This window comes from Phialemonium atrogriseum (genome assembly GCF_030411735.1).
Source record: "Phialemonium atrogriseum strain 8032-3 unplaced genomic scaffold QBC33scaffold_17, whole genome shotgun sequence".
Classification (NCBI taxonomy): Eukaryota; Fungi; Ascomycota; class Sordariomycetes; order Cephalothecales; family Cephalothecaceae; genus Phialemonium; species Phialemonium atrogriseum.
The window spans coordinates 331,171-350,633 of record NW_026848154.1 but is presented as its reverse complement, the minus strand read 5'-3'; the positions used below and the strand labels follow the sequence as shown (position 1 = coordinate 350,633).

The following is a 19,463-nucleotide window of genomic DNA, read 5'->3' as shown; positions in this document are numbered from 1 at the left end:
CGCTGGTACATCTAAACAGTTGACCGGCCATATCCTCCCGTAATTTTTGAGTGATGTTTAGCTTCAGCTCTTCGATCCAACGAGGCGAGGTAAATTGTCGAAATATTTTCGATTGTCCATTCTTATCGAGGGGGATGAAGGTGGCAGCGGTACCTTGGTACGGGCTGCCCCCAGAGTGGGTCACTGCCCGTCTCAGGACCTGGTCCCTGCTTCGGATCCAAGCGAGGGTCCAATGGCAGCCATGCGTCGATGGTGCAACAGCCTCCGCCTCAGATCCTGGTCTGGCTCGACCTCCTTTGCTAACTCTCCTGCAACGTCCTCTAACCTCGCATGTAGCATCGACTGACGATCCGACAGCACCGTGGCCCTTGGCTGGTCCTTGAAAATTGAGTTCGAGCCACAACACAACCACCGTGTCAGACCCCTTCTCTGGCCATGGACACCCTTGCTGTTCTCCATTCTGCGACTCTGCCCAGAGCTAGGAATGGCCTTCCCCCATTGGCCCCTTACTGGTGGCATGGATAAGTGCGCTGTGGACAACTGCGATGAGAATACTGCCTGTGAGTGCGATCCTGGTTCTTTTCACACGAATCTCCCGTGCCATACGTCGCGGGCTGCTCCTCAGACTGCACAATCAGGCCACTTCCTCTCGACCTGTCAGAGACGTGGGATCGATCTGCTTCACACTGAACATATTCTTCCCCACATGCTATTTCGCGTTTCGTCTGTGGCTTGTTTAATCGCCTGCTTTTGTTCTTCCGACCCGGCCGTCGCCTTTGCCACGCCGTTCCTTCACTCCATCCATTCCTAATACATTCGCTTCTAGTCCTCACTGCTGCCGAGAAATTGACCACGACCTTCCTCCCTTTCGACGGGCAGGTCCCTTCTCTCCTCCCAGCACGCGCGACGCCTGTGTGACCGACTACTGCCGCCCCAGGCTCTCTCAGAAGGTGGAATAGCAAGCCGGTTTGCTTGGCGGCTTCGACGCTCTTTAATCAGCCTTCGATTCGACTCCCGCCGGACGGACCATTCATACTGTTGAGCAACATATCGGCCTCGCTGCTTGGGCAACCTGTTTCTTTATTCTGGCGCAAAGAGGAGGAATATTACCAGAAAGATGTTTCTGCAGACAGCACTTGCTGCCGCGCTCCTGGCGGCTGGGGCGCAAGCAAGCCTTGGTTCGCTGATAGTAGAGGGGATGTCACGCAACAGCCCGTCGTACGAGCGTCGAATGGAGGAGATAGCGAAGGCGAATTTGAGAGCACGGGCTATCGTCGCCCCCAGGCAATCCGTCGATCTCGGGACGAGCAGCAATGTCGTCTTCAACCCAGATGGCAGCATCAACATGACGGCGTGGGACGAACAGGCGACGGCGGCATGCAATACCGCACTCTCTGCCCTCCAATTGGCGTCAAATCCCTCCGGAACCAGCGTATGCTACAATCTTCCCCTCCTCAACAACGTGACGGGGACATTCCAGGCCGACCTGCGACTCTTCCGGTTGACCGCACCGACGGGGGCATTCGCGGGCATCGCCCCGCAGAACATTCAAGTGGGCTTGACCTATCGGGGGGCGTCGGTATCCGCAGTAGACGCCACGACGGCCGCCAAAAATGGGGTTGTTGCTGCAGTAGGCCGGAGGCAGGCAGCCGTCGCCGCCGCCGGTGACAGCGCAGCGACTACCCCGAATACTCCGAGTCTCCAACACCTCCAGACCTATTTGTTTATTGGACAGATCGACCAGGATCAGATGAAGAAGCCATTGACAATGTAAGCCCTCGAGTTTCTGGCAGACTGGTATGCAGTGAATTGAACTAATGTCATCTCTCAAACAGGGGCCAGCTCGAAGCACTCGTCATGCCCATCGTGACGCTCAGCGGCGTCAATGCCAACGGCGAGACAGTGCGGACCAACGTCTCCTCCAACGAGGCTGCATTCGTGACCGGCGTCTTCTCGCAGAGCATCATTATGAGCGACTTTAACCTCGCGAACCTCGCCGTGATGCGAGAGGTCGAGAGCTTGAAGAACGGAACCACGGCCTTCGTGCTCCCCGGCGTCCGGGTCCTCGTCCTCCCCGTCGGGCTGTTCATCACGTCGCTATGGCTGGCTGTCGCCCTCGCGGCCTATGGAATGGGCACCTACGACCGGATCAACTACCGTGAGCAATTCAGGCGGAGGGCGGCTCGTGCGACTAAGGGGACCGCGGGACGGATATGAGTGACGGTCTCTGGGTTCCCTGAGCTGAGCTATGCATGACTGGTGTATTCTCGCGTGCATCTGTTCTATTATTTTCTTGTTAGCCTTTCTTCTCCTCGTCGCTTCGGCGACGGCGTCCTGGCACATCTCCACTGGCTGCAGCGGCTGCTCCCCGGATGGATCTCTTTTTAGTTCCATAATCTCCCGGCTGCAAACAACCGCAGAGATTTGTCGCATTCGTATATACACCTCTGCCACGACTCGAGTCGTGCCGTTAGATATAGAACAGAGCCAAAGCAGTTTACAACTACATGATTGAGTCATGACCGGTGGCTTGCGCCTGCCAGACGTGGGAAAAGGGGAAAAGGCGCTTGTGAGTTCCCTAGCAACAACTCTCGACTCGATATCATCGACGTCAACACCAGGGACATCAACACAATCCTCACTCTGTCCTTGCCCCTTACTTTGATGGTCACGTGACACCTGGGAGTAACTAGGTGCCTCAGGCTGTTAGCAGCTACTTGGCGCGAGATATGAAACGCGGTACAGGCTGTATCAGATTTTTCTGGGTAATTCTTGCAAGATTTATGCACCCAGGCCAAGCGACTCCTCATCGCAAGCAAAGGTATGCCGTGGTGGCGAGCGAGCTGCCTCGGGATTTCTGCATGCCTGAAGGGCTGCTTGCCGATTCCTGCGCCTGGCTGATCCTTCCCAGCTTCTGCTGCTGTGACAACGCTCCCATTTCCGCCGTTGGAATTGCCATGTACTTGTCTTGCAAGTACTGACCGTGTATCATCGGCCTACCGAAAGGAAATCCGGGCAGGGCAAGAAATACAAGTGAGTCGAGGCCAATGACGACGGTTGCCAATGCCGCACAGCCATGGGTGTTCTTCTTGTGCTGGCGTTTCCGACCTCCAATCGGCTGTCTCGGCGGGTCAATCATGGCCGATCCTCTGCTTCGATGCATCTGCTAGAACGTGAGTCGACGTCTGGCACCCTAGACCGCATTGAAGTAGATGCCCACTCCAGGCCCATCGGCCGCGTATGATGTCGCCGATTCGCGGTGCCGACCAAGCCGTGGAGGAAGTACTTTTGTTTCGTTGCTCTTGTCCTTCAGCCTGTTTTCTTTGCCACCATCCTGCACACTCCTCTTCCCCTCGTCTATGCCGCTGTTCTCCTCGTGCTTGTCTTGAATTCCCGGTGTCCCGTTGAGTTCCTCATACGACGGGGGCCTTAAAGCTCCTCTCGTTAAGTTCGCTCTTTCACTTTTCCTGGAAACTCGACTGAGCTAGCTGCGCGTTTCACTACTCTGGCAAGGCTAGGAAACGAAGAGCTCGCATGCCTCGGTCTTGGATCGCGATAAGCATCCGACCATAGGTTTCCCTTCATCTCTCCGTAATTTCAAGCACTGCCTGGGAGGACTACGTCCTCTTGCACTTTCTTCTTCACGCTGCGTCTAATCTCGGTCCCGCCACCTCACATTACGGTCCTGTTTTTGTTTTCCTCCTATACAATGCCTCACGACTATCCGGCCACCGCCGGGCTCTCCGGTGTCACGATGGACGTCTCCGCCCTCGTCTCGCAGATGAACGAGACGCTGTCCACCATCCACAGCACCATCGCCTCGCTCAAGACCACGGGCCACGACTCGCGGCTCGACGACCTTGAGCGGCAGCGCGACCTTGCCATCTCGTCCCTGCATAAGGCCTTCGACCAGGAGGACACAGTGCTCTCGCAGAGGCGCCAGGCCGAGCGGGACGAGATAGCTCAGCGCAGGAGGAGGGAGGATGAGGAGCTCGAGCGGAGGCGGCGGCTGGAGGACGAGGAGCTGGCCGAGAAGCAGATAAGGGAGGACGATGAACGGCGGGCGAGGCTGGAAGGCAAGGCGCGGGGTGTGGAAGAGGAAACTGACGAGCAGATGGGTGTTGTTGAGGAGGAGGCCCAGAGGATGCTGGACGAGGGGAGGGACAAGTTGCGGCTGCTGGAGGAGAAGCGACAGGTGAGCTTACCCGTGACAGCCCGTACTTGGCTACGGCTTCCTACAGGCATTGCTTTGCTGACATCTACCCCCCATGATAGGAGCTCAATCGTCTCATTGACGAGCAGCTCAAGATTGCTCTTCCGGCTGCCCCGAAGCGGAGGAGGAGCATGCGCGCCAGCGCGCACACGCCGCCCCCTGTGGCCGCAGAAAGTAAGCCACCGGCGCCTGCTCTGGCTGACGAACATGTCGGTAACAACCTTGCTGTCAAGGCCCCTGAAGAGAATGGCAACCCGGATGGCAAAGTGCCAAGGCTTGAGAAGCGGCTGGCACTGGCGGAGTGGCTCCGGCGAAACGAAGCTACCCGGAAGGACCAAGAAAAGGGACGTCCACATCTTGAGGACGCCCGGAACCATAGTCCAGTTCGTGGTGGATCAACGTCGGTGTTGACTACGGAAGAGGATGGTCAATCTACAGGATCGCTTCCGGTTTTGGAAGAGATGCCAGAGTCAGAATCTTCCCAAGACCCCAAACCGGAGCATGCCGACCTCTCGCACAGGGCTGAGACCCCTCTTTCCAAAGACCAGACACCCGAACCCAAGTCCCTCTTTGGGTCTTGGGGGAAGACGATGCGCAGTCTTGTCAGCAGCCAGCCGAGCTCTAGCAGAACTGCCCTCCCGGATGGCCAAGGACACCCGCCAGGCGTCCCGGATCTGGACCACGACCGGAGCGTATCAGCTCCTGGTAGCTACCCTACGGAGGAAGAACCCACCGTCACTGGACCCATCCCCGAATTGCAGACTAGCCCGGAGGTTTCGCCTGCCGAGACATTGGGTGAGAAGGCAATTGAGCAAGGACGCGCAGACGTCGATATCGAGATGGACGCATCTGAGATTGGGAATGGCAACGACATCGCGGGCCAAGCTGTTGATGCGACACTGGCTACAGGTGATCAAGAGGCTTTTGTCGAGGATGGGGATCTCCCAGTCAAAGACGACCATCACGTCACGCCTGTTACTGAAAAGCATGAAGAAGTCGAAGAAGCGATCTGCTCCGCCGATGAAACGCTTAGCGAGAAGTCTACCATCAGCGAGGAGACAGCCCGCCAGGAAAGGCTGTTTGGTATGTCGGGGAACGAGGCCATACCGGGCACCATGACACACGGCTCCGCTGATTCGGGGAGCGATATCGTCGAGCCCATTCCGGGGACCATGACCCATAGGAATGACTTCCCTACCTTGGCACAGGAGATACCTTCTAGGGCCACAGACCATGCAGATCCGAGATATTGTTCGGCTGATGGTCACTCCAACGAGGCATTTGCTCCAGCTCGAGAGACGGTCGATGTCCAGGAACTGGTGGGGTCGCCTACGACTCATTCTTTGAGCCACGGAGTGTCAATTGAGGACCTCCCCGGTTCGCTTGCATGCGAGACACTTGATTCTATGGCTGAAGCCTCGCCCAGATTCCCCGAGAAGGTTGAACATATGTTTGCTGAGCCTTCTGAGCCCGCTGGCCATCTTATAAGTGCCATGGAGTCTGACGGTCAACCTACCACTAATGACAACAAGATGGAAGTCCTGCAGCCAGAGGATCTGTCCCCTGCCGAAATACTCATTGAAGAGACGAGTGAAGTAGCCGAGGCCACTTCATCAGAACCCTCTTCACCGGTCGAGCATACTCTCTACGCCCAGGATTCCCCAAGCGAAGACACTCTGTCTGGCTTGGAACCGGAGAGCTTGCATCCAGACATGGTCCGAGAAGTGCCTGATCTAGCGCCCGAGACACAGCTAGCAGACGAAACAGGCGGCGGGCTTGTGGACCAAAGTGCCCTTGTCATAGATGGGGACCACAGTGAAGAAGAAATCGAACATGGGTCTGAGCCATATCAACCTGATGAGGTGGACCAGGACGGCCCTACAGATCAGGCCCATGAAGAAATCGAGCTGGTAATACACCAGCGCCCCGACGACCCGGCTGAACAGATGCCGCAGCCGGAGCCGGAGCCGCAGGAGAGTTACCAGTCGAGTTGCGATGAATCATCCGTCTCGTCTGCTTCGGATGGTGCCGAGACATACTCAGACCTAGACACCACGGTAGAGCTATTGCCGCTTCCGAGCACACAGGTTGCGTCAGCTGAACATCACGAGCCCGCCAAAGCGACTTCGGAGCCCGAGGCCGAAGCCGAGCCGGAACCTGAGCCCGCGGCCGATCCCAAGGCCGGCCATGAGGAGGATGACCCCGAACCCAAGCCTACTGACTCGACCGCCTGTATCGGCAATCCAGCCAGTGACAGCGACGGGGAGGTGCCAAGGGCGGAAGCCTGCGATGAAGCCGAGCCAGGGTCTCGACAAGTCGGCAGCCAGGATATCGTCGATCGTGTCGTGGAAGAGCCCGAACTTGGCGTCGCAGGTGTTGGCGAAGAGGAGGTCCCCCTCGAAGACGTGCAGCATGTTCGAGCTGACCAGACGCCTGGGTCATTGCAGGCTGGGGAAGTTGAGGGGAGACTGGATCATGCCCCAGAGAGCGTGCCTTACTCCCCAGAGGCCATGCATTACTCAGCCAGTGAAGAGATTGGTTATCATGGCGACGGGGTTGTGGAAAACCAACCTAATGTTGCGCCGTCGGGTGATGAACATGAGCCTCCGGAAGAGGTAGACATGGATGGCGTGAGCGTTTCGGATCATCCCCCTATTGAAGACAATGGGTGTGATGTGGTCGGGGGCGGCGAATGGATCGAAACTAGCCAACACTTTGAGCCGCCTGGAAACCAGGGCGATGATCCATCCCACCTATGTCCAGCTTTTGTGGACGGAGATCTAGATAATGGCGAGGAACGCAGGGTGGACGACCAAAGCGAGTCACATATGACTACCTACGGCCAGGTCGAAGAGTTCTCTCGGTTGCTCCGCGAGAGAGACACGGGCCAAAGCCCCCTTGGACTGGTCGACAGTAACGCCGATTCTGGGTCTCAACCTTTTGTCACGCCGCTTGCCTCGGCTGGTTTCCGGTCGCCGCCATTGAACTCTGAGGACGAATTGATCGACGCCGAGGAGGAATCAAGCCAGGCTGATGAGTATAACAGCCACTATGAGCTCGAGGACGACCATACAACAACGGTCCATGGCCAGGATGATCTGTTTGATGACGATGATCACAGCGACGAGCACGCTGAGCATACGTCGGATGACGAGCGTGAAGCTCTTGGCCATGACTTCCATGACGACGGGGACCCGTCGGTTAAGGAGCACGTTATCACGAGCCACCTTGGCTATGTTGATGATGAGCCCATAACTGCGGTGCCCGCGGGGCCGGAACAACGGTCGACAAGCGGTCCGGGGGAGTCCCAGGGAGATGAAGGACATCTGACCATTTCAACGGCAGAGTGGGCAGACGACCCTATCGATTCATATTCTGATCTGGCTGCGATGGAGTTTCATCCGAGGGCCGAAGAGGGCCACGCTGACGAGGCGCGAGGTGACCATATTATGGATAGCCCGACGGTGGGAAACCCACCAACGCCTCATTTCCGGCCAACCAGGGCACCACTTACGCCGGAAGCAGTCTCGCTGGCACTCAGATATAGCACACCCTACCAAGAAGAAGGAGGCCTCGCCAACAGCCGCCACAACCCAGACCGGCCAAGGACCCCTCAGCGAAACGTGACTCGAGACGCCGTCGACGAGGGACTCGAAGCCGAGTCGTTCGTGATCCGCGACGTGACCAACGTCCCGTGGCACTCGCGCAATGACTCGATCCCGCGCTCCCTCCACAGCCAGAGCACCATCTCGTCGTCACCGCTGTCGTCGACCCACTCCCCGCTCCGAAGCGACAGCCACGAGCCCGCCATCCACGACGGCTCGCCCGCCCACGCTCACAGCCACCTCCTCAGCGGCATGGCGGGCCGCCCTCGCAACGACTCCCAGCCCACGACCTACGACCACTTCGGTGGTGTTGGCGGCTACGACGCCAAGGCCGTCGCCGCGCAGTGGCTCCGCCGGGAGTCCTCCGACGCGTCCCCGGCCCCGCCGGCCCGGGCCCCGTCACCGTCGCCCCAGCCTGGCAGCCTGTTCCAGAAGATGCGCAGCATCTTCGAGCAGCAGCAGACCGACGGCGCCAACGACCGCCCCCCGCCGCCTCTCCCGCTGCCGCTGTCGCCGCAGCCCCGCCTCACGACGTGGTCCGGCAAGGGCAACCCGGTGCGGTCGCGGCCCATCAGCGGCGTGTCGTACATACCCGTCCGGCTGACGGGCCCGCCGAGGGATCTGGGCCGTGCCGCGGCCCACGTCGGGCTGGTGGACGGGGAATACGGTGACTATGGGTACAGGATGAGGGTGGTCCCGGATGGGGGGGACGACGAGGGCGATGAGAGGAGCGGGTTGCTAGGGGGTGTTGGTTGACCACACTCGGTAGAATCGAGCTCTTGGCATGAGGAAACGGCTCAGGAGGATCGCAAAGGGAAGGGCGTGTTGCTGACTGGGAGTTTGGGGGAGAGGAGTTCGGGGATTGGTCAGGCGCGGACTGTTAGTGTAGCGACTGTTAGTGCGGCGACTGTTAGTGCGGCAACTGTTAGTGCGGCGACTGTTAGTGCGGCGACTGTTGGTGAGGTGCAGACGACGGCAGGAAGAAGATGCGACGGCACCCGGGCCGAGGTTGAGGACAGGCGGGTGAGCGTCCTCTCGGTGCGGACGGAGGTGTCCATCGACGACGCGTCGTCGACGACGGATGACTCGGACTCGGAGACGGCGCTGACGTCGGAGTGCACGGAGCAGCACGACGTCGCGTGGCCGGACGCGCCAAAGAAGCGCGGCCGCGTCGTCGCCGAGGCGGGCGGCGACTTCCGTCTCGCGTGGGTGTGGGTCGAGGGCTGGAGGGCGCGCCTCCGCAAGAGCGGCGACGTGGTGGAAAAGGCGCGGTGGGAGTTCCGGCTCGACGACGCCATGCTGGGCCGCGCGCCCAACAGGATGCCCGTCATCGTCGCCAGGGTGCCCGGCGTGTCGGCGCTCAAGGGCTCCGAGGTCCGGGTCGTCGGGCCCGGCGAGGTTAGACGAAAATCGGTGCATTGGGCTTAGCGTTGCATTCTTTTTTGTTAGACCTGGATTAGAATTTTATCTTCGTAGTGTTAATCCTTCATGATCGTGACAGCCTTGTAAAAGAGCCCCATATGAGATCCGCGGCGGGAAGGAAGTATAAGGCAGCGGCGTGGGAAGCGGATTCGAAATGCCTTGTGTCTCTGCGAGGGTTATCTCACGATGATATATAGGGCTAGGCCATGTCTCTCCCCCTTCCTTCTAAGTGGAGGGATTGATTGCTGCCTTGGAGTGGGATATATGCGTAGGGCGTGGGGCATACGATTTCAATTCAGGGGCATGGGCATTTGGCTCAGGGGTTGGGGGTCTGTGCAAAGGTGCTGTTAAGAGGTTGTGAATGATTAAGTGTCGAGCAGCTTCTTCGGTCAACTGAGCTACCTCGTGGCAAATGCTCCCCGGTTTGGCACCATATACTCGTCCTCTCGGCTGAAGGCATGAACAAGGACTGCTAGAGTCTGTATGCGTATCAACGTGCCCACCATGAGAAGAAGCGTACCTGAAAGGAATTAGATTGGACGCTTCTGGTGGCAACGAATATTTGTGCAGAACGCTCTCGACCACTCGAATGTTTTCCCGCCAAACGCCCTGTTCTTCATCCTCGGGGAGGCCTTTGGGCCTCCATTCGGGCTTCATGAACAGGCCGAATCTAAACCACTCCAAAAACACCTGTGTCGACTCGCTTTGATTCCACTGCTTCCAGTCGGGGATAGTCCCCCAGAAAGCCTCGCGGAGTTCTTCAGCGCCATCATACTCCGGGCCGAAACCATTTGCAGCAGGCTTGCGGAACAACGACTCAATGATCCGGTGTAGCGATGCATATGGTGCACTTGCTGCAAATTCCCAGTCAATAACCGCCTGTATCTCTGTCTGCGCCTGGCTTGACACGATGATGTTATGGAGGCCCATGTCCGCAGGCATGGCGACTACAGGAACGTCCTCGACGGTGGCGGGAATCTTGTGCATACAAGTGTCGACAAAGTTCCTGATATGTTCCAGGAACCGGTCCTTATATTCTTCAATGCCCTGCTGCGCTTCGAGGGCGACAAGCGAGGATCTGATATGCGCTCCGAGGTACTCGCGCACGAAAGAAAACGGGCCGCCGAGGCAATAGTGTCGATCAGGTCCAATTCCGAGAATAAACTGGCCGCCGACTTCAGCGGCGGTGAGCTCACCGATGAGGCGAGGTTCTGGCAGCTGGATCTGCCAGCAAGCTTGGAATGCGAGTGCCATCTTCCGCACCAAAACCAGTCTCTCCCCGTGCGATAAGCGGGGGTACACCGACGATGCCATCACGCCTGGTATCAGCTGAGTTATTTGCCTTCCCATACCCGTGGCCTCTTGCCGTTTCATCTCTCCCGGGATTGGGTACACCGGAGGCACAGGTAAGATGTGTGAGTCAATCGTCTTCGAAATCAGGGTCATTAGGGAGTCCACAGATGTTACGTAGCCGTGGTGACGTAGCTGGACGACGTATGCGACATCCGGGTCTCTTGGACCGCGACTTTGTATGAGATACTCAAAGCTCCATCAGTGAATCTCGTTGAGCAGGCCAAATGTTGGCCGGTGGCCGCGAAAATAGCTTCAGCAAGCTCTGTTTCTGAGAGAACGATGGGTTTTGGACGCGAGATTTCCTTTGATCGTCTGTCAATTTTGATCAAATATCGATCAATAGGCGTAGCAGGTCCAATCCATATCCTCCAGCCCTGTCGACCAAGAGAAGGTGGTGGGTGTTGTTTCTATCAGAGCATAGCCTACTCCTTTCCCGTCGGCAGAACCGAGTGCACCAGAGAAGACGTATGCTAAAAGGGCCGATGCGGCTTCGTCTTTCGTCATCGGTTCTTCAGCCATGGTTACTTGGCAACGGAATAAATTCCGCGGAGGTGAACAAACTTGGAATTGAGGAAGTACAGTCTGAATTCCGAGGCAGAGAGATTCTACCTAAGTGAGGCACGCATCGGAGAAACGGAGAAGAAATAGAAGGCCGCATTAGTATGCAATGAAGTTACCGTCGGAAGAGGCCATCCACAAAGGGGGACCAAAGAGGACTTGATCGATTTGAGACAGCTCAAGAAGTCCTGTCTGCTCGGTCGCTTCGTGACTAATTATGAGATGGTCGTAATTGCTAGTAGGCAGTATTGAGTTGACAAAAGAGGTGAGACATGACGAAAGAGCGTACTGCGCTTGGAGGGGGGTTCGACTTGATTGAGTACCTAGTGAATCTGGAAAAGATGTAGAGTACGCCGTTATAGACAAACCCATAACTCAGGCAACTAATGTCCAAGTTTATCGTTAATGTTTCCTAGTTCACAAAGTGGTTGGGAGATTATAAAAGGCTAATGCTCGCCCGCTCCATCTCTCCCTTATTTGAGTGATGAGAATATACGGACTATTAGAAACTCTAACGGGCCACTTACTAGGTGATGGGGCAACAAAGATATCTACCACGACCCAGGTTCCCGGCCCAGTCTAACGGTGTCGGCCCGTCGCGGCGCGTCTCCAGCCAACCGATCCTTCCGGATTGCGTGCGAACCCGGCGGATGGCGAATGCCTTGCACGCGTCTGACGCCCCACCACGCAAGAGCTGATGCAATTGTTAAATTCTCTGGTGTGCTCGCTACTGCCACAGATAGCAGAGATTCCAGCTCCCTGTTTCAGATGGGCACCCAGGAAAGGCAGTTCGATTTATCAGCGTGCTCGTGGCTGACCAATACGCCATACACCATGGGACAACTATTCGCTCCCACGCGCTCCCCCAAGGTCAAGCTGCGAGGCCTGGCAAGGCGCCGATGATTCCGGATAGCTTCTACAGACTGATGGTACAGTAAAGGCTGGTTGATTTCATTTCTCCTACTTTCCGATAGAAGACCACAAAGAGGACAGAAAACCCCAACCAAGCAGTCCACACAACCCGCAGCAATGCAACACGACGTCGACGAAGACCAGCCTCTCCTATCCGGCGGTGGCACCGGCGCCTCCTCCCCGTCCCCGTTCCCCAGCCCCTCCCACGCAATCCCCCAAGACGGCAGCAAATCCCCCCGGTCCTCAACCGACACCGAGTCCGGCACGATCGAGCCACTCCCACGGACGATCGAAGCCGCCGTGCTACCAGAGACATCCAACCTCGGGCGCCACCTATCGTGGCAGTCAGCCTACATCCTCGTCATCTCGCGCGTCATCGGCAGCGGCATCTTCGCGACCCCGGGGGCGGTGGCGCGGTCGGCCGGCAGCGCGGGCCTCGCCCTGACCATCTGGGCCGCCGGCGCGGCCCTGGCGGCCTGCGGGCTGGCCGTGTCGCTCGAGCTGGGGTCCATGCTGCCGCGCTCCGGGGGCGACAAGGTGTATCTCGAGTTCATGTACCGGCGCCCGCGGTTCCTGGCGTCGACGCTTGTGGCTGTCAACGCCGTCCTGCTCGGCTTCACGGCTAGCAACTGCGTCGTCTTTGCCGAGTACGTGGCGTTTGCGTTGGGCATCGAGGAACCCTCCGATGTCCTCCGCAAGAGCCTTGCTGTCGGCCTGCTGACGGCCATCACGGTCGTGCACGGGTGCGCGCCGCGGGCCGGGGTGGTGGTGCAGAACGTGCTGGGGTGGATCAAGGTCGCGCTGGTGGTGTTTATGGTCTTCGTGGGGCTGTTCGTCGTCGTCTTCCAGCGCGGCCGGACCGAGATCGGTCAGGGCGGCGGCGGACTGCTGACCTGGGAAGGGCTGTGGAAGGACTCGGACTGGAGCCTGGGTGTCATCGCGACGTCGCTTTTCAAGGTGTTTTACTCGTACGCGGGACTCAGCAACGTCAACAATGTCTTGAACGATGTCAAGGATCCTGTGAGGACGCTCAAGTCCGTCTGCACTTCCGCCCTCGTCACGGCCGTCGTCCTCTACACCCTCGTCAACATTGCGTATTTTATGGTTGTGCCGCTCGACGAGATCAAGGAGAGCGGCGAGCTGATTGCTGCTCTGTTCTTCGAGCGCACCTTCGGGCCACAGTTGGGGAGGAAGGTGTTGCCGCTTGCTGTTGCGCTTTCGGGGGCCGGAAACGTCATGGTTGTGACTTATGCCTTGGTGAGTTGAGAAGCAGTTGAGAAGAGACCTGATCCCACCAAGACAAGTCGACTAATATCGATTAACCCGCAGGCGCGCCTTAACCAGGAGATCGCCCGCCAGGGGTTCCTCCCCTATCCCGAGCTGCTGGCCTCTTCTAAGCCCTTCAACGCCCCCTTGGGCGGCCTGATTGTCCACTACATCCCGTCTCTCCTGGTCATCACCCTCCCCCCGTCGGATCAGGTGTACTCCTTTATCCTAGAAGTAGAGGGCTACCCTGCGCAGTTTTACGGGTTAGCCATCTCCATAGGGCTGCTATGGCTGCGGTACAAGAGGCCGGACCTGAAGAGGCCGTTCAAGGTGTGGCTTCCTGCCGTCGGCATCAGGATAGTCGTCAGCCTCGCCCTCATCGCCGCGCCTTTCTTCCCGCCTAAGAACTACACGGGAACGCTGTTCTATGCTACTTATGCCATCGTCGGAGTCGGAATGTGAGTTTGCGCGATATAATGTGTTTTGATCTTGTTAACGCTGTGACACTGACGGGACTGCAGAATTGTGTTCGGATTATTGTACTGGTATATCTGGACTGTACTGATACCGCGCTGGAGGGGGTATAGACTGGAGGAGGAGGTTGATATACTGGACGACGGTGTTACGATCACGAGGCTTGTCAAGGTTCCCAAGTAAAGCATTCTTGGAGAGGATTTATTAAGATTAGACGAGGCGTTGGGGAATGCTTTCACTCGAGTAGACGGCTTGGATCCTAGGGGGTTAAACGGACTTTCACACGAATGACAATGACTAAATGTTGGACTAAGATGGTGTAATATTGCCAATTAACTGATAATCAACAACTCGATAAATTGGTTTAGCCCAAACATCACGGCACTAATTAAGCCCATAACCCTTTCTACCGTGGCCCGAGCTCGCGCTCCTGATGGTCGGCTCCAGGGGAAACACTGAGCTCTCAGGTGTCACATCTTTATAGACCTGATCCCACCGCTCCCTCAGCGCCTCGGGGGTCTCCCACGCATACTCCGGGTCACGCAACCAAAGCCGGATAAGGTGACGCCTGAACGACAGAGTGAGTCTGGGTTAGGCAATCTTCTCGATGCGACGAGTCTGAAAAAAAAGGGGGGGGGGGGGCTACTCACTGCTCCTCTGGCGAGTCCCTGAAATCGCCCCGGGCGTGGAAGATGCTCAGGTTGTTCACAAACTGAACATCCCCCTTCTTAAAGTCGAGCGCGACGGCATACTTCTCCGCCGTATAGTGCAGCGCGTCCAAGGCCTCTGCCTGCGCCTCTGTGATGGCCGGGATGTCCGCCGAGCGCGGCAGGCCCCAGTAGCCGGTGAAGCTCCGGCGCGCATACTGGATGATGAGGCGCTCAGGGGTAGTGTCGGTCGCGGGCTGGTGGTGCAACAGCGGCTTGGCCACGTACTTTTTCCCCTGCTTGCCGAACCTGATGAGGGCGACCAGCCATCGTCAGTCACAGTCTTACCTCAAACCGGAACGAGACTCACAGATCAGCCGCCCACGGCTCGGCCAGCGTCCGAACCAGATCGGGCCTCGTCTCCGCGAGCTCGTTGTAGACCCTCCAGCTGCTGGACAGGAAGCTCTCGCCGCCCTCGGCGGCGGCGCCGAGGGCGAACAGCGCGATCACGTCGCCCGAGTCGGTGTGGAAGACCTGCTTGTCGGCCGTGTACGCGGGGGCGCCGATGGCGGCCGCGTCCACCTTCGCCGTGAGGTCTCGGATGTGCGTCAGAACCACGTCCTCGCCGGCGGCCACGTGCCGGTCCTGCCGGCCCCGCACGGGAGCCACGTGCGCCGCGACGCCGGCGTAGATGGCGATGTTCTCGGCGCGCGTGTGCGTGTCCACGGGGAGGCCGCGCACCACCTTGAAGCCGTGGCCGGTGTGGATCTCGCGCGAGATGGCGCGCAGAGTGTGGTGGAGGTTGGGCAGGGGGAAGGTCTCCTGCGTGATGAAGCCGAGGGGCTGGTTTAGGGACTGGAAGTGCCGCAGGCCTTCCTCAATCTCGTTGATGTCAGCTGGCGTGAGTTCGTATGACCAGTCATATGAGTTTCCGAGATCCTTCCCTTCCCATACAAGGGCTGAGTTCAGCTTCTGTGGGAAGCCGGGAGGAAGTGATTTCTCCAAAGTCTCCGTTTCCTTTCGTCGCTTGATCCTTTCCTGGTATTTCTCATAGTTTGGAGCGTACTCGATATCTGGCTGGCCAGGCGGCCCGGCTGGAAATGGAATCTGGACTGCTGCAGTTGCCATTGTGTTCTGTGCTTGGGGGCTCTTGGTATAAGAGTATACGGGCTGAAGGTTATCGATATCCGGGGTCGAGGAAGCGGAAACGTGAATCTAATATAGGCATGCAGCAACCCCACGAGCACGCCACCCGCTCACGTAATTGAAGCTGCAGCAGCCTGCGATGTAGACCCTTCTTTATTCTATTGTCGATTCCGCCACGCCGTTCCCAGGTGACGAAATGTGCTTCTCGGTGGATTACTGGTCAGGTATGCTCCTTGGGTGGTAATTGGCCCGTTAACGGACGTATATTCTCTTCCTATGGCTCCTTCATCACTACGTCGTCTACTCTTTGACCTTGATCCTTCACGTTGAATTGAAGCGTGTTGGCCAGTGGACGATTTGACAAAGTCGTTAGTTAGGTGGACTAACCAGATGAGCCACTCAAGAATACGATCCTTGCCTGCAAGCCCGAGGGCTCTTGCAGTGTCTTTGGCTCGCGGTCATAAGTCGTCATCCATATTGCATATTACGAGCAGGTCGTGACCGGCATGCTGTGGTTCATATGATTCAGCAGGCTGTTACTCCAAACAGGCTCCAATCTGACAGGTTGTAAATCGACAAGCCTGATCCCTCATGACACGTGATGGATCTCGCCAAGAGCTTCGCGTTGAAGGAAAACGGGGTTCTTGGCTGTTGGCATTATGATGTCACCATGACTGCGTACACCAACAGGGGCACATGGATGATCCCAAACGCATTATTAGGCTTCCTGGTGTCTTCACAGTGGTCAATAGAGATCGGGTAGCTTAATTATACGAATCCGCACCGCGTCGAAAACAACAAAGCACCAACGATTTTGAGACATCGAGCATGTCTTCCGCGCCAACAGGCAAGAGCGGCAGCGAGCCCAAGTCATCAGGGGCTTCTGACGCCGACAAGCTCCCCCTCGATGCCGCGCCAGGGCAGGATGAAGAATTCGGCGCCGTCGCAGCAACCGGTAAAAGTGGGATGAATGACAACGACACCAGCAAGACGACCGACTATGTAGGGAACGAGATTAAGCCAGGTGAGGTCAAAAGTGACCGTTCTAGGTCTGACGACTCTTGCGTCCACTCCCCGGCCACGAGACTTGCAGCTGACCAGTTGGGAATCCCAGCTCCACAAACGCCTGAGGAGGTCGATGTTGGGAATATCACGAAAATCCCAATTGTGCCTTGGAACTGATGCAGCCTTACGCTGTGCAGGAGGACATCTATGACTTGATCAAGACTGGTAAGGGTGTGGTACAGCAACGGGGCAAATATCTACCGCTTCAACCAGGTTTGGCATGGTATTGGGTTTTACGACTGTTCGCATGATTCACGAATGTTTTTCAAGGCGCCAGGCTATCTACTAATTACTATCAATATAATTATCTACTTGATATATCAAGGGGATGCATTTTACATGTTATCCGCTTAAACTGGGTGACGATGGCCTTAGATTGCCTTGATGCATGGTAATCACTGATGCCATCGCGTTTCACGATGTTACGGAGGGCCTCTAGAACAGTGATGATGAGAACGTCTCAAAAGGGGCACAATTATTTGTGCTGACGGGTAATCTTTGCTATGGTTTTTGAAAGTAAATGAAAGGATGTATCTGCCTGCATATACCGGGTGAATGAATCAAAGAAGAAGATCATTTTTCTAAAAAGAAAGAAAGGATGATGGAAAGAAAAGGGGGAAAGAAAATGAAAGTAAGAATCAAAAAAAGATAAGAGAAATGGTACACGGTTCCACTGTCCTCAGCAACCTCCACCTTTACCACACAACCCCAAGCTCACCCCAAGTACATCCCAAAAAGATCATGATAACAATCCATCTCCCACATCACCGAATTCCGCCACGACCACGGCCCCGTCTCACGACTACTCCCAACCAAACCACCCCCACCACCTTTCCCCTCCTTCCTCATCCCCATCCCCACCTCCCACCCCTCCCTCTCCCCCTTCACCCTCCCCAAAACCTCCCTCAGCTCCCCCGCATCAACCCCCCAAAGCCCCTCCACCCCCTCCCGAAATCGCCACCCGGGCGCCGGCGAGTGCGAAGGCGCCCACTCGGCATGGCCCCGCCCGGCCGTCCGGCCCCGCGCCGGCCGCACGCTCGCCACCACCGCTGAATCCGTCGTCTCCCACAGCAGGCGTGGCGCCCGCTCCTCGGCCACGGCTCCCGAGTCGCGGCTCGGGTCTGTGGGGATCCAGCCTGCTGAGAGGCGTCGGCGGTGGCGGCGGCGCGGCAGCGGCGGGACGGGGAGGCCTGTTGAGGCGCAGTGGGGGCACTGGCAGGTGCGGCGGGGAGGGGGTGGGAGGAGGGGTTGGGCGACTTGTCGCGAGGTGGGTTTGGCTTGGTTGGAAGTCTTGGGGTTGGCGGCGTTGACTGGGTTGGGGTCCGACGCTCCGGGCTGGCCTGTGGGGATGGGGCGTGGCGCGGCTGGCGAAAGATATCGCGAGTTGGAGTGGTCTTCCGGTTTGTCCGGGTAGGGTGATGGGGTTCTGCGGCGACGCACGGAGTCTCCGCGGGTGGGTTTTAACAGCCCTTCACCTCTGTTTCCTCCCTGGGCTGTTGTGTCGGAGTCCGTTGATGGGTCCGAGTACAAATCAGAGTCATTCCCGACGTCGTGGACAGTGACGATGATTCTCTTGGGCGGCTTGACTGGTTCCGCCGCCCAGGATATGTGTCGCACCAGGTTTGCAGACCGAGGAGACTCCTTCGACTTCGAAAGTATCGTGAAGTCCTGCTCCCCCAAATCCCCGACAAGAGTGGCGTCGGAGTCTGTGCTGTCGCTGCGGTCTCGCCCGGCCTTTGACTTGGGGAGCTTTTTCAACATGGCCCCTAAGCTCCACCGGGGTGGGTTTCCGTCTGTGTGAGGCTTCTGGGTCTGGAATTCTTGTTTTGGATTCACCCCAACAGATGACGGAGCCCTGGAAAAATCAAGTAGTTGGCGCATGATGGACGATGGGAATGATCTCCATATAAAAACGAGTATCAATACACGGCTGAGATTGAGTTTCGTTGGTTTTGATACGAGGCTTGCGGATTTTTCAGGGGCTGAACGCACATCGAATTCGGCCAGCGGTGAATCGTGATTGGCAATTGTATCTGGATCGGGTAATCAAGGGAGACCTGTAGGTCAACCTAGTAAGAAGAGTAGAATGTAAGACCGTAATGCTAGTCGATGAAATGAGTGTGATTGAAAGTAGGGATCGTGGGCAGTTCACTGTATCCAGCAGCGAGTTGAGGGCGTAACCAGACGCGATTGATTTGAGCAGGGAGAAATTCAGAGTTCGGAATCCATGGTTCCAGCCCATCCGCCGGATATATAAGTGTTTCTCCCATTACTGTTAGACTCGGCGAATTCGCATACTTGAAATGGGTTGATCTGCTAGGGTGTTTCCCCCTGAAGGGAAGGTGGTCAACAACCGTCCTTGGCGCCCGAGTAGTTTGATGAAGGCTCGAATCATCCCACAGCCAGCTCGACTATCCCCGGAAAATTTGCAAGCAGTAATCTCAATTGGGGAACTGCGTGGCCCAGACCAGCCCTTCAATTGCTCACCCCCGCATTCGGGGTCTTGACGGTCGAGACTCCATGACTCGCCTGGTGGGGATCTAAAAACCGTTGAAACGTCGACCACCACACCAATCAGAGTTATCCCAAGGTCGTTGGGTAGTCACACGACTAGTTAACATGACCAACGTCCATCGAGCGACGAGGATGTCCTGAATCCATACCAGTCTCTGGATCGTAGCAACGTTGCAGTTCCACCACTATGTCCCTGAGTTGTTGGACAAGTTTACACCTTGCGTTGGTCTCTGTAGCGTTGGTCCACGGAAGATGCCGCCAGAATGTACCTCGAAGCCTAAAGTTCGA

At 57.2% G+C, this 19,463-nt stretch overlaps 6 protein-coding genes across 6 annotated transcripts; 3 read left to right on the top strand and 3 right to left on the bottom strand.

Moving 5' to 3' along the window:
* The first annotated feature begins 789 nt into the window (after positions 1 to 789).
* Positions 790 to 2,367, top strand: QBC33DRAFT_120485 (uncharacterized protein). Its single transcript, XM_060421980.1, has 2 exons — positions 790 to 1,770; positions 1,836 to 2,367. Exons 1-2 carry the CDS (start codon positions 1,118 to 1,120, stop codon positions 2,215 to 2,217), a joined length of 1,035 nt encoding a protein of 344 aa, XP_060282135.1. The 5' UTR covers positions 790 to 1,117; the 3' UTR covers positions 2,218 to 2,367.
* Positions 2,368 to 3,709: 1,342 nt separating this feature from the next.
* QBC33DRAFT_516339 (uncharacterized protein) lies at positions 3,710 to 9,246 on the top strand (the record flags this gene model as incomplete). Its single annotated transcript, XM_060426142.1, has 3 exons — positions 3,710 to 4,195; positions 4,276 to 8,552; positions 8,595 to 9,246. 3 exons carry the CDS (start codon positions 3,710 to 3,712, stop codon positions 9,244 to 9,246), a joined length of 5,415 nt encoding a protein of 1,804 aa, XP_060282134.1.
* A 525-nt stretch (positions 9,247 to 9,771) lies between these two features.
* QBC33DRAFT_426172 (uncharacterized protein) lies at positions 9,772 to 10,779 on the bottom strand (the record flags this gene model as incomplete). Its single annotated transcript, XM_060424141.1, has 1 exon — positions 9,772 to 10,779. A coding segment is annotated over one exon (1,008 nt), but the record flags the coding sequence as incomplete, so codon positions are not given.
* Positions 10,780 to 11,863: 1,084 nt separating this feature from the next.
* On the top strand, positions 11,864 to 14,440 carry QBC33DRAFT_589798 (methionine permease). The gene is made up of 3 exons (XM_060431592.1): positions 11,864 to 13,320; positions 13,393 to 13,787; positions 13,851 to 14,440. Exons 1-3 carry the CDS (start codon positions 12,181 to 12,183, stop codon positions 13,984 to 13,986), a joined length of 1,671 nt encoding a protein of 556 aa, XP_060282132.1. The 5' UTR covers positions 11,864 to 12,180; the 3' UTR covers positions 13,987 to 14,440.
* On the bottom strand, positions 14,063 to 15,578 carry QBC33DRAFT_579225 (uncharacterized protein; the record flags this gene model as incomplete). The annotated part of the gene is made up of 4 exons (XM_060431122.1): positions 14,063 to 14,112; positions 14,214 to 14,371; positions 14,454 to 14,759; positions 14,821 to 15,578. 4 exons carry the CDS (start codon positions 15,576 to 15,578, stop codon positions 14,063 to 14,065), a joined length of 1,272 nt encoding a protein of 423 aa, XP_060282131.1.
* A 1,797-nt stretch (positions 15,579 to 17,375) lies between these two features.
* On the bottom strand, positions 17,376 to 18,422 carry QBC33DRAFT_560354 (uncharacterized protein; the record flags this gene model as incomplete). The annotated part of the gene is made up of 1 exon (XM_060430053.1): positions 17,376 to 18,422. One exon carries the CDS (start codon positions 18,420 to 18,422, stop codon positions 17,376 to 17,378), a length of 1,047 nt encoding a protein of 348 aa, XP_060282130.1.
* Positions 18,423 to 19,463: the final 1,041 nt, after the last annotated feature.